General features: G+C 42.2%; 2 protein-coding genes across 2 annotated transcripts in view; one reads left to right on the top strand and one right to left on the bottom strand.

The window, feature by feature from the left end:
- Positions 1 to 161, bottom strand: part of slc25a47b (solute carrier family 25 member 47b) — a 6,771-nt gene extending 6,610 nt beyond the window's left edge. The window contains exon 1 of the mRNA XM_056476626.1: positions 1 to 161. This exon is cut by the window's left edge and continues 317 nt beyond it. The gene's annotated coding sequence lies outside the window, so the exon portion shown is untranslated.
- A 2,281-nt stretch (positions 162 to 2,442) lies between these two features.
- LOC130244635 (mitochondrial basic amino acids transporter) lies at positions 2,443 to 14,572 on the top strand. Its single transcript, XM_056477149.1, has 4 exons — positions 2,443 to 2,679; positions 6,139 to 6,182; positions 7,229 to 7,312; positions 10,753 to 14,572. Exons 1-4 carry the CDS (start codon positions 2,646 to 2,648, stop codon positions 11,494 to 11,496), a joined length of 906 nt encoding a protein of 301 aa, XP_056333124.1. The 5' UTR covers positions 2,443 to 2,645; the 3' UTR covers positions 11,497 to 14,572.

Below are 14,572 nucleotides of genomic sequence, written 5' to 3'. Positions count from 1 at the left end.
GTTCTCCGTCGATGTGAGGAGCAGGACTGATCCTCTGGATGAGATATTAAAGGCGCTGTAATGTGGAGCTGTCAGCGCGGTGCTGTTCCTGCTGCAGCCGCGGGGTGGCGCTACTGCGCACGCTCACTGAATGACTGACCATGTGACATGTGTGTCACGTGGTACACGGAACTGATGATTCATATTAAACAGCTGCATTGCTTTAACCGCTGATCTCCAATAGAGAACATTCTATACAGATCAGTGTTTTCTATAGGCTACTGTACTCGCGCTCAGCCAATCACAGCAGAGGAAACACACTGTCAACACACGACTGCTCAGATTTGGACTCTTGGGTAGACAATTGAATAAATAATGCCAATAAATCGAGTTACTCGGTATAATTACCGTTCCTACAGTACTGTGATGATGGGTTTAGGGGTGGGGTGGGGATAGAGGTTCATAAAATACTAGAATCTTCTATATGTGAAGCTGCTTTGACACTGTAAAAGTGCTATAGAAATAAAGAGGAATTGAACTGAATACAGTTTAATGGGTATTTTAATAAATAATATGAAGAAGACTCTGTGTAATGACTGTGTTTACATTAATGTGATGGTTGGGGTAGGGATAGACGCTAATAAAATATAATTTAATAATAATTTATATAATTTAGATTAAGGGGCGTCACGGTGGCGCAGTGGGTAGCACGATTACCTCACAGCAAGAAGGTCTCTGGTTTGAGTCTCGGCTGGGTCAGTTGGTGTTTCTGTGTGGAGTTTGCATGTTCTCCCCGTGTTGGTGTGGGTTTCCCCCAAAGTCCAAACACATGCGCTATAGGGGAATTGATCAACTGAATTAGCCGTAGTGTGTGTGTGATGTATATTACGCTACAGAAACCTTGTTATAAACCACATTCTCTGCTATTTTACAGATTTATTTCTCTAGATATTATGTCTGATATTATTTTAAACCACTGAAATGTCAATAAAAGTCTCTTTATTAAACTGTACAGTTGATTATTCAGCATCAGAAGTGGACAGAGCAGAGATCAACATCCCATAAACAACACAAATAAACACAACACAGAAACTGATCATTAACAGTCTTTTTTAACAGTGTAGGTTTTTTGATAGGTTTATATAAAATGAATTAGTTTTTTCATTGGTTTATAGGTCTTTAACATGTGACAAAAGGACAACCAATAAAAACTATCCTTTGGGCTATAATTTGGGTACATTTACATATATGCGGAGTGTTAATTAATGTCCGCTGTCCTTTGTTGAAATATTAAAACTAGAGCTGGGAAAGATTAATCGCATCAAAATAAAAGTTTGTTTTGACATAATATAAGAGTATTTTATATACAGCTGAAGTCTAAATTATTAACCCCCTGAATTATTAGCCCCTCTTTATATTATTTTCCCAATTTCTGTTTAATAGAGAGCAGATTTCCTCAGCACATCTCTAATCATAACACTTTTCTCTTCATCACGATGTCAGCACATAATATTAGACTAGATATTTCTCAAGACACTAGTATTCAGCTTAAAGTCACATTTAAAGGCTTCACTAGGGTAATTAGGGTAAAGTCAGGGTAATTAGGCAAGTCATTGTATAACAGTGGTTTATTCTGGAGACAATCCAACACTAATATTGCTGAAGGGGGCTAATAATATTGAGCTTAAAATGAGTTTAAAACTATTAAAAACTGCTTTTATTCTAGCTGAAATAAAACAAATAAGACTTTCTCCAGAAGAACAAATATTAGAGGAAATACTGTGAGAAACTCCCCAATCTGAGAAACATCATCTGGGGAATATCTGAAGAAGAAAAGAAATTCACAGGAGGAAGAATAATCCTGACTTCAGCTGTATATTGTGTATATGAGATACATACACAGAAACAAAACTAGTCAAAACAATAGAGTTACACAGATATTTAAAGGTATATGTAATTTGTACAGCTGAAGTCAGGATTATTCTCCCTCCTGTGAAGTTTTATTATTTTTTAATAAATATTCCCCAGATGATGTTTCTCAGATTGAGGAATTTCTCACAGTATTTCCTCTAATATTTGTTCTGCTGGAGAAAGTCTTATTTGTTTTATTTCAGCTAGAATAAAAGCAGTTTTTAATAGTTATTTCAATCAATATTATCAGCCCCCTTTAAATGTCACTTTAAGCTGAATACTAGTGTCTTGAAGAATATCTAGTCTAATATTATGTGCTGTCATCATGACAAAGAGAAAATCAGTTATTAGAGATGAGTTATTAAATAAATAAAGAAAGAGTGTAATATTGCCTGTCTGTGATGATGATGATGATGAAGGGGTGTTTCTTCATCCTGCAGCTTCTATTGGTCACTGATGGACTTTCCCCTTCATATCAGCTTCATTCAGTAAAAATAGCCGTCAGTCGGTCAGTGGACAGCAGCTGCTCATGACCGCACACACACACACACACACACACACACACACACACTAGTGCACACACTCACACTAGCCCAGACACCCATTCGAGTGCACACACACTAGCCCGCACACTCACACACTAGCACACACATACTCTCTAGCAAGCACACACACCAGCACACACACACACACAGTTGTGCGCGCACACACTAACTCTGGTGCGCACACACACTCTTCTCCTCTTGATCTCAGGAATGGCTCTGGACTTCGCTGCTGGATGTTTCGGAGGTAAAACACACACAGATGTAATAATGATTAGCACATGAGGGTGTCAGTGTGATCTATTTCTGCTCTCGGTCACACTCTCATAAGCTTTCATCAGTTCATCTGTTTACTAATCATGAATAACACTGCTGCAGCCTGTGCATGCCTGTTAACATTAGCTCATGCACCGTCAGTTCACATGCTGAACAGCTGGATTAACATCAGCGAATACTGCAGGATTCACGGTTTGTTACTAACACAGCCTTATTGTGCAGCGTGACCATGGCCTCTTATCACTGTGTGTATTTCTGACACCTGTATCTGATGTGTCTTTTATTCTTACTTATGTAAAGCCCACTGAATTATCACTGTGTGAGACGTGCTGTATAAATAAACCTGAGAAATACTCCAGTAATGAATGACTGATACTGACGGGGGCCGCACGGTGGCTCAGTGGTTAGCACTGTGGCCTCACAGCAAGAAGGTCTCTGGTTTGAGTCCCGGCTGGGTCAGTTGGTGTTTCTGTGTGGAGTTTGCATGTTCTCCCCGTGTTGGTGTGGGTTTCCTCCGGATGCTCCGGTTTCCCCCACAGTCCAAACACATGCGCTATAGGGGAACTGATCAACTAAACTGGCCATAATGTATGTGTGTTTCCCAGTACTGGGTTGCAGCTGGAAGGGCATCCGCTGTGTAAAACATATGCTGGAATAGTTGGTGGTTCATTCCGCTGTGGTGACCCCTGATGATTAAAGGCACTAAGCTGAAGGAGAATGGATGACTGAGTGATCCTGCCGGAATATTCCAGCTGAGTTTATCATCTTATATTCAGCAGACGTGAATAAACACTCCTTCTGTTGAAAGAATAAGTGATCATGCTCACTGTGTGACAGAATTACTGCTAATACTGGGGAAACACTATTCATTTCTGATGCTTTAGGAGGTTCACGTGCATTTGGAGATTTGATTATTCAGTGTTAGTTTGGATAAAAGCCTCTGGAGAATGCTCTAAAGCAGCCTCTGCTGTCTCTAGTGTGTAGTGAAGTTCGCATACTTACACTACGCCTGAAAGTAAGTGTGTGAGCTTTGAGACAAACCACGTCCTCATTAATGGACTGTTCTGTTGCTTAGTTACAAGAGCTGTCAATCATCTCCACACATCATCCAGATTTCTGTCATATTTAATAATCTACAATATTCAGCAGCAGCAGCAGCAGGATAATCTGCCATTGAGGAGTCTGTCATGCAGAGGAGTCTCCTCAGGTGTTTGGATAACTCTGCATTCAGAGGTTAATGATCAAACACGTCTCTACAGGAGTTCACACTGTTGTTGCAGATGAACTATAACACAGATAACGTGATTTCAATATTCTCCAGAGAGCTAGATATGAATTAGTAGTCCTTCAAACATCTTTACTGAAGCCTCTTGACATTGGGCTACATGCACACAGACGTTTCATTACAGTCAGTCAGCTTCAGGGCTTCTGGTGAATTGTCATCCCGTATAAAATCACTGCGTTTAAGATCTGATTTCTTTAATAAACAGCGATCAAACAAGAAGCACTGCATTACATGATATTTTTCTGTGCCATGACTAAATATTTACATTTATTTTACCACAGTATTTTCAATGGGGCCTGCTGTAATGACGGCGCCTGTTTAAACAGTCTTTCGTCTCTTTTTAAACAACCAAATGGATGCGGAAGTCTATCAACTGATTATATTTGAGTTATATTACAACATCCAGGCTGTTTAAGGAACCTTTATTAAATTGAAAATAGTCACACAAAGCTCTCACCGGACGTTCATTACTGGCTGAAATACACTAGCTGTGCATATAGAGGAACTACCAACCTACATCTCACATGACGTCACACGGGTTCTCGGTTGCAATAGCAAACATGTGGTGTTGTGCAGTAGGATGCCAAAATCTTTTAGCGTACACCACACTGCTGTAATGCCAACTGCAGACGTCTTTGGCTAACAGCCATCAGAAGAGCTGAATGGAGTGAGGAGCTGATTATAAATGCTGGACTCTGCAGTTCTCCTGTTCCCGCTCTGCTGGATCAGACACATCACTGGATCTTGATTTCAGCAGAAACAGTTCAATATGAATTAAACTGCGCACACTGAGTGCTTAGAGTGAACTGTAGACATGTGTGTTCACACACCCTGCTGTACAGGAGCAGTTCACTGTCAGAATGCAGTAGTTCTGCTTGTTGATGACGACCCAGGTCTTGTCCAGCTCCGTCTTCTTTCCTTATCTTTGGTTAAGCAGAACCTCTGTGTTTAGCTCTACATGGTGTTGAATCTGGTCATCATGGAGCTTTATTTCCTGCACATGACCACACAGAACAACACTGTAGGCATCCAAACACTCGTAGGCCTTTAACTTCTCTCCTGTAAAGAGTTTCAGTGAGATAGCTGTATATTTGGGGCTGGATGCTTGGCTATTTGTTCTTATCTAATATCCATTGGGAGGGTGCTATCGCTAATGGAGCTGTCAGATGAATGTCGCTCACTTTAACGTTAATTTAGCTGAATAACTGCTTATCACTGGGTGACGAGCTGTTATAATACACTGAAAACATTCTGTCAATAATATATATAATATGCCATCAATATAACTGATCTCTAATACAACACAGACTCTGTACCGCATCAGATGTCATTCTCTCGCTGTAAATGCTAGCGCTCCCGGTGTTTCTGCAACCTTGCTGCTCATCCTGAATGTTTACAAACATGGTACTTCATCTATAGCCAATTGGCTTTGTGCATCCGCCATGTTTGTAGTTTGTTTACACTTACTACCAGAGTTTGTAGTTCTAATGGAATTCACGGTCATGTGTTGTGTTCAATATCAGCGGCTGGAGTACGGATGCTTCTTTACTTTTAACGTGTACCAGAAAACAGCTCCAGAGAGGATTTTCTTTATTAATTGTAGAGCGACTGCTCACAGTGTATTGCTGATGAGTGTATATATGACACAAATCAATACAGATCAAGGGGAATCAGGCTCCTTTGTCCTAAATACCCAGAATGCATTGCAACACATTCCCGTGTTCATTGGGATGCTGCAGCAGTGTGGACAAAAACATTCTGCATGTCACAGTTTAGTACGGCGGCTGGTTTAGTCCAAAAAAGAGAAGTCGTTTTTGCATTTGGGTCAGTTCACGATCTCACCACTAATGAAGCAAGCGCTGCAGGGTTTGTCTGAAAGTACGACTGCTGCTTTCACACCTGCCCAAACGAAATGAGGCAGCTGAAATAGTGCCATAGTAAAAACTCAGGGGTTGTGTGTTCTGGAGCAAACGTGCTCAGATGCATTACGTGTGTGTAAGCGTGTTCCACGTGTGTGTGTTTGACGCTGGAGTTTCAGGTCAAGGCTGGAGAACAGTTGCATCATCCTGAACTGTTGATTCTGCAGGAACTGATCAAATGTGCACTGTGGATAAGAGTGTGTGTGTGTGTGTGTGTGTGTTGCAGGAGCTGCAGGTGTGCTGGTCGGACACCCGTTTGACACAGTGAAGGTATGTTCAGCTGAACTCAGGTGTTGTGTGCATGAGAACAGCACGAGTCGCTCCATCATCACTGCACTCATCATTTAATCCAGTGTTTTGATGATCTTTAATGCTCTAGAACCGCAGTCCTTCTCTGATAGGGGGAATATGATCAGCCACGCCCCTCTAACTGTTAGTGACAGATGAAAGGAGGAGCATAAAATAAACCCCGCCCCCTACTCAATATTCAGTTTCCTCTGTAAATCCATCATCATATTGAAATAAAGCTCAACTTCCATTTGCTTATTAAGTCGTGACGAAAGGAATACTGTTTCTGTGTATAAGACATGTCTCATTTGAATCTCCGCTATATGGCCACGCCCCCTTACTGCTGATTGGCTACAAGTGTGTTTTGAGACTCGTCTGACACTGTGGCCGAAAGCGGTTTTGAAATAGTCTAGTGCAGCTTTAAACTGAGGAGATTCTTAAAGTGATCTTATATGGACAGATTCTTTTCAACATTACTAACCACAACAGTTACATTAACTAACAATTCCTAATAATAATAATATCTGAATACATAATTCTCAACAGACTACAGTAGTGTTCAGCTTACTACTCAGAAGCTGGAGCGTGTGTTACACTGAGCTGCTCTTGCATGTGTGTTTGAGGATAATCTGTGTGTCAATGCAGGAGAACTAACACTGTTCTTCAGCTCAGAGAGAGTGTGTGTGTGTGTGTGTGTGTGTGTGTTACCTAAAGGCAGCAGACGAGACACATAGCGGCTAATAAACACACACTCACAGCAGTGTGTGTGTGTGTGTCGTCTGCTGCCCTCAGCTGATCCTCATTCCCAGCGCCAGGTGTTTTACAGCAGAAGTGTTGTTTGTTGTAGATGAACGTGAGGCTTTTACACCGCCTGCACCGTGGTAAAGATAGTAAGTAAAGACCAGGTCACCTCCTGCTCTAGACTGTTCTCCAGAGGTCAAATATCTGCAGCTCTATACTGATGATGTGTTTCTCCTGGACTGACTGTGATCTTTATTCATCATCTAATGGATAATCTGTGTCTTCAGGTGCGACTGCAGGTTCAGAGTGTGGACAAGCCCTTATACCGCGGTACAATTCACTGCTTCCAGTCCATCATCCGGCAGGAATCGGTGAGAGTCATTATTTCCAGCAGTGGTGAAGACAGTACTGAAAAATTATATATAAAAGTGACATTACTTACCAAAACTGAAGTGAAAGTGGAGTAAAAGCATCTGCTGTAGTGTTCTTTAAGAGTATTCAAGAGTAGGGAGTATTAAACTATTCTGTCCACTTCAAAATATGTAAAATAACCCTTAACTTGCTTAAAAGAAGTCTGAATGCTTAACATGATACACTCGAGTTGAAAAAGCGAAACTTTGGCAGACCTTTATGCTACTCTCTTAGCCATCCAATCAGGATCTTGCTGTATTAGCAGTCATCCAATCAGTAGCTTGCTCTAGTAGTGCTCATCGCTTCAAGTAGAGCTTGAAGTAGTAGCGATCATCCAATCAGGAGCTTGCTCTAGTAGTGGTCATCAAATCATGCTCTAGTACCGCTCATCCAATCATGATCTTGTGCTAATAGCGCTCGTCCAATCATGATCTTGCTCTAGTACCGCTCATCCAATCATGATCTTGCGCAAATAATGCTCATCCAATCATGATCTTGCTCTAGTAGGTGTCATCCAATCCTGGGCTTGCTCTAGTATCTCTGGTTTACTCACAGGATGTTTTGCCCTTCACATGTTTCCCTCAGGGTCAGTTATTTGAGCTTGAGCAGAGGACGTGATTTAGATGAATTGTGTGTATTCGTGGCAAACGCACCGCGCGCTGATAATTCCCTTTATTCACACGTTCCCATCGACTTTGTATGTAACTTATTTTCACAAACACCTAATTCTGCATTAGGTATGAACCAAACATAACAAGCTATGAGTGTCCAGCAGGTGGTGCCACAATCCAGGCTCGTGCAGCACTGATAGAACACATGCAGATTGTGTGAACACGTAACATTCTGTAGCTGTTCTGGAAGTATTCTGGAAATACTTTTTGTATTTCCGTTTTTTGTCATTCTTTTAGTTTTAGTCATTTTAGTGCATTAGATAAAAAACTAAATTAAATAGTCTTATTTTTACAGCATTGTGAACTCTCTGGAATATAATCGTGTCTCTTTAAAGTCACGTGTGGCCTGTTTCCTCAGGTTCCTCTAATAAGTGTACAGCGCAGCTCCAGGAGTCACTCGAGACCTGAATGTTGAGCACGCAGAGCTAATTTCAGCTCCAGGAACATCTAAATCTGTCTGCATTTCAGGAGCAGAAGGGTTTCAGGTTCAGCAGATATTAAAGCCAGAGTTCAGCCAAGAATTAAAACTCTTTCTGTTACTCCAGCTCAGAGATGTATAAAGTACTAGAGACCCAGACTTAAGTAAAAGTACAAGTACTCTATCAAAAAGTGACTTGAGTAGAAGTAAAAGTGCTCTTTAAGCACCATACTTAAGTGGAAGTACTAAAGTATTCAACATTTTTTGTACTTAAGTATTGCAAGTAGTTTATTTCAAAATTTACTACTCAAGTACTGAAAGTAAAAGTACAAGTATTGTGTAATGTAGTTATTAAAGAATGCAGTCAAAAGACATCATATTGTTTTGTTTATTTTAAATCTCTTTTTTGGGGGCACGTCATTAAGCAGAATGAAAAGAAACATGACTTACAATACTGTTTTTCTCTCACGCTTGAACCACAGATCTGACAGATTATAACAGCTTTAACACACACCTTTCAAAGTTGTGTGTCACAAAAACAGTCCATAATCCACTCAAAACCCTATTGAAACCCATTTTCAGAGCACAATTTACTGGTTGTGAACGCTGTAAATGAACGTTCTAATTCACTTGATTTAGATTTTATTGTAAAAAAAAGAAAACGTGTATATTACTGTGTTAAATGAAAATCTGAAATATTTTATGGCTTATGGCTATGATTTAGTATTCAAAAATGTTTCATTTTGATTGTTTTAATTAAATTGGTCTTAAACTTCATATTTTTATAGTATATTTATTCATTCTGGTACTTTTACCATAAACCAACATCTCAACCATTTGGTAGAGGCTGATATTTTAGAAATTATGGGATGTGTTGGGGGAAAATGTATTGATTGTGTTAACTAGCGACATTAGGAGTTAAGAAATGCAATAAATAAAAAAATTCTATTGTTTTATTTCTTGGTGTGACAGTTAAATGGTTACTTGTAATATAATTGTGTCCTTTAATACAGCAGTAAGATATATGAACTGTACCTTTAATTTGACCCGCTCAAAGAAAACACTCTTTCTGAATGTATCAAACAAAACTCATGCACAGAAGACAGCATGAGCATTTATAGCAAATAAACTAATGTAAATATTCTCCCGCCTGCTTTTTAAACGCTGAAAGGCGAGGTCTTACACCCCTTTGGTTATTGTCTTCACCTTCTCAACAGAAAGGGCTGCTATCGGCTTTAGAAATGAAAGCGTTGTTCACTGATGGCAGGAAGAACAGCCGCGGTTACAGTCTATGTATGTATAATACGCGGTTATCACAGGTAATCTATAATAGACACAGTGGAGAAAACTTGCACCTCATACACGCCTACCAGGCCAGCGGGTCAAATGTCCAAAGTGAGAGAGGCAGAGATGGAGTCTCACAACATTTCTCTGTAGTAGTGAAATAGCCGCTCGTGTGCTGTGCCGCCTTCACTCGCCCTCGCGCCTCCGTCCTTCGCCATAGTATTGCGACACCGCACATAGGAGATAAATGACGTCAGTACGTAATAACCCGTTATGATTTATTACTGAACCGATATCGACCATTTTGACACCTCTAGTAACGAGTAACGATGCAGCTCATAAAAAATCTATCGGAGTAAAAGTATTAAACTCATCAAAAATATGTACTTAAGTAAAAGTGGAAGTAGGAGAAAAAAACAATACTCCAGTAAAGTACAGATACTGCCTTTTAGTACTTAAGTACAGTAGTGAAGTAGTTCTACTTCGTTACTATACATCTCTGCTCCAGCTGTGGATATTCTAATCTAAAACAGTCTCTTTAATACATCCCTTTCTATAGTCTTTGTCTGAAATCACCATCAAACAGACGTATCAGCAGGACAGCCTGATCCTGAAAGTGAAGGCTCTGGTGACAGAACATATCACTGACGGCTCATTACTTTCATTACATAGTACAATAAGTATTCGTTTGTTTTTCACCAAAACATTTAGTATACAGAACATGTACAGAGCTCTCCTTTACAGTAATATTCTCTACAGGATGCTTTACAGTAATATATCTGTGCAGATAGACTAGACTAATCTAACAATAAAACCTCAAGATCACAGTACAGCTGCTCCACATGAACTAATATGTTGTGAATACAGTGTAGGAACACTCTTCACTCTCTCTCTATGAGAAAAGCACTCCCCTTCCTACTCAGAGACACGTGTGATTGATAATGGCTGGAGCTAAACTCATCTACTGTTAGAACTAGCCTGTAGTTTTCATCCTCAGTCTGACCTTACCTCCTGTGTTTGCCTACAGATGCTGGGCCTCTACAAGGGCATCGGCTCCCCGCTGATGGGTCTGACCTTCATCAATGCCATCGTGTTCGGTGTGCAGGGAAACGCCATGCGGATGCTGGGCTCCGACACGCCGCTGCATCAGTTCATGGCGGGTGCAGCGGCCGGACTCATCCAGAGCGTGATCTGCTGCCCGATGGAGCTGGCCAAGACCCGCATGCAGATGCAGGGCACGGGGGAGAAGAGCTCGTCCCGCAGGCTCTACAAGAACTCTCTGGACTGCCTGATCCGCATCTACCGCCGCCAGGGCTTCAGAGGCATCAACAAAGGGATGGTGAGCACCGTGATCCGTGAGACGCCAGGATTCGGGATTTACTTCCTGACCTACGACACGCTGACGCGCTCGCTGGGCTGCGACGCCGGTGACCGCTTCATCGTACTCAAGCTGCTGCTGGCAGGCGGAGCCTCAGGCATCGCCTCCTGGATCTCCACCTACCCGGTGGACGTCATCAAGTCCCGCCTCCAGGCTGACGGAGTGGGCGGAGACTGCAGATACTCCGGCATGCTGGACTGTGTTGCACAGAGCTGGCGGAGGGAAGGGTGGAGAGCGTTCACTCGAGGGCTGACCTCTACCCTCCTCAGGGCGTTCCCTGTCAACGCCACAACCTTCGCCACGGTCACGCTCTTCCTCATGTACATGCGGCAGGAGGACGTGGAGGACGCCTGCGAGTCCATCCGGCCAGACCTCCAACACAGCAGCCTCTGAATCCTAGAGATCCCAAACCAAAGCAGAAGAGTATAAACAGAGGGCGGAGCCAGCTCCAAGAGGGTGGGACTTGAGCTCCAAGTGGGCTGTACAAACCCCCTGGAGTTTGCATTTATTTACTACATCACACAAGTCCAACCTGTTGTGCTTTATGAACGTCTACACCTACACCAACCCTCAACCCAACCTCAGAGTTACCTGTTGTGTTTTATAAACGTCTACACCTACACCAACCCTTAACCCAACCTCAGAGTAACCCGTTGTGTTTTATAAATGTCTACACCTACACCAACCCTAATTCCAATCTTACAGTGACTTGTTAAGTTTCATTAATGTCTACTACACCAACCCCAACCCTAAACCCCACCTACTGGTGCATCGATCCCTACTTGAACCAAAGTGCCTTTCAAGGGCTCATTCCAGTCCAATTTTTCTAGGTCCTTCACTCGCTATCTTCCCTCAGTCTGGTTCACTTAGATGTATGCCATTGTATGTCACGCACATCGGTGGATTGGGCTGTTTACAATACACTGAACTGAACTCTGGAAACTGGACTGAAGCCATTTCAGTTTACTAGAACTTCATCAGTGTTCAGCTGCTATGACACATTGTGAAGCGCTATAGAGATGAAGATGAACTGAACAAGTGTCCACTACTGGTGGAGCATCTGAATTGGTTTAAAGTAAATGCAATGCCCTAAACTCTTGAGCACTTAGGAACTACACTGTTGTGGTGCCACAAACACATTGCATTCTGGGACATCGAGGTGCTGGAGTGGACATATGAAGCCAACTCACTCCCTCTGTCAAAACTGAGGGATCGAAGGGTATATCAATGTAAACTTCCCTCATTTACTTGATCAAGTAAAACGCACTTTAAAATGGCGGCAGGGATTCCCTCGAGAGAAGAAGGGAAGGGAAGTTTGCGATTGCGTGTCTAAAAGTGGATTGGAACGCAGCCAAGGAATGTATGTTCACTCGGCGGCCATATTTCCAACTCCAGATCATCCAAGACCAAAGTCAGAGGAATCCTGAAATCTCGAAAACTGACATATCTCAAATCAACAGCACACTCTGAGGTGACCTGGCCCAGTGCTGCGGTTGTTTAAGCTCTAATTACATTTAAGACACCTCATTTCCAGTTTGCTCCAGCTGCTGCGCAGATTGGCACGACACCAATCTGCTTTACAGCTGTTTCTATAGCAACCAGAGGACGCAGCTATAAACAAAGACAAAAAAAAACTGCATGAAGACTGGAGGACACGATATGTGATGGATGCGTGTGATGTGTTCTCCTCCTGTCAAAATCAACGCAGTAACACACAGTATTCACCAATCAACGAACAAGTGAATCTGCCAAACCCCTCCCCCACAGAACCACAAGGCTATAAAGACTCATGATTGGCTATTTTGACTTGAAGGCGGGACTTCCTTCGCTGTGGTGGCTGTACTGATCAATGCACTGTCCCCATTCACAGTAATGCCAGTGCATCTATATATCTCTATAGTGTCTGGCTGTCTGACTCAGAGATGGGTTCGAGAAAAGCAGAGGAGTTTTAGACTGGATGAAGAACACGATCATCATCTAAAAGAGGCGGTGAGGCTTCTAAAACTCATTTCTTCTGAGCAGAAAGACTCAAACTCGTGTACCTGTGTAAAACAAACAAGAATAAACTGCTTCTTACTGAGGCAGAAGCATTAAAGGGGCAGTTCCCTACTGACAAATCCAGCTTAAACCAGCCTAGACTGGTTGGCTGGTTTTAGCTGGTCAATCAGGCTGGTTTTAGAGGGGTTTGGCCACTTCCAGGCCAGTTTCCAGCCTGGTCTTAGCTGGTCAGGCTGGGTGATGACCAGCTAAAACCAGCTTGACAAGCCTAGGCAGGCTGAGAGCCCAGCCAAAACCAGATATGTCCAGCTTAAACCGGGCTGGTCGAGCTGGTTTTAGCTGGTCATTTTCCAGCCTGACCAGCTAAGAATGGCTGAAACCCAGCCTGGAAGTGGCCAAACCCTGTCTAAAACCAGGCTGGTCAACTAGCCAAAAACAGCCAATCAGCTTAGGCTGGTTTAAGCTGTTTTTTTTCAGCAGGGTTAACAAAGAAATGAGGATTCTGTCATTAATTACTCTCCCTCATGCAGTGTCAATCTCCTGAGCTCTTCTATATCTATTTAAAAACCATTTCAGATAACTTCAACAGAAGTATTGTGGGGATGACACGTGCCTCAGTGTGTATGTGTGTTTCCAAGTACTGGGTTGCGGCTGGAGGGGCATCCACTGTGTAAAACATATGCTGGAGTAGTTGGTGGTTCATTCCGCTGTGGTGACCCCTGATGAATAAAGGGACTAAGCTCTTAATGAATAAGTATTGTAAATTAGACTGATTTGTATGATGAGTTCCTGCTCACTCCAGTAGGGGGCGCCACTACTGTGAACAGTGCAGTGGTTCAGCTGTAATCAGCGTTCAGCGTTTTGAGGACGTTTTCTTGTCTTGTCTGGACTTTGAGCACCTCAGGACCCTTGCTGTCTATGGAGAGTCTGAGAGCTCCAGGATTTCAGCTAAGATATCTTCATCTGTGTCTGAAGATGAATGAAGAGCTCAGGAGACTGACACAACATGAGGGAGAGTCATTAATGACAGAATACTCATCTCTGTGGGAACTGACCCTTTAAAAGGACACGCTAGACCTGATTTATCACCATAATAGTGCATATTAGAACATCTAGACTGACGATATGTGCCTTTCAAGTCTTAATATGAATGTTTTAGCAGGAATCGAGATATACTGTTGTGTTTTTAACGCTTTCGCACATTTTTATTCTGCCAATGCACATTATTTTGGAGATGTTGTAGGCAGAGTTTGAAATGTTCAGACCAGAGAGCAGAACGAGTCGTGATCAGAGGAATCGAGACTTCTCATCATGTTTACATCACACACTGCAAAGACTATCTGTTAATGAGCAGCTTCTGTGTTGTGTGTTCGTGGTGGTGAACTGCATTATGGGATGTTGATCTCTGCTCTGTCCACTTCTGATGCTGAATATTCAACTCTACAGTTTAATAAACAGACTTTTACTGACA

The sequence above is a fragment of the Danio aesculapii genome, chromosome 17 (assembly GCF_903798145.1).
Source record: "Danio aesculapii chromosome 17, fDanAes4.1, whole genome shotgun sequence".
Classification (NCBI taxonomy): Eukaryota; Metazoa; Chordata; class Actinopteri; order Cypriniformes; family Danionidae; genus Danio; species Danio aesculapii.
Note: the sequence above shows the minus strand (reverse complement) of the source record. Positions and strands in the feature narration are given on the sequence as shown.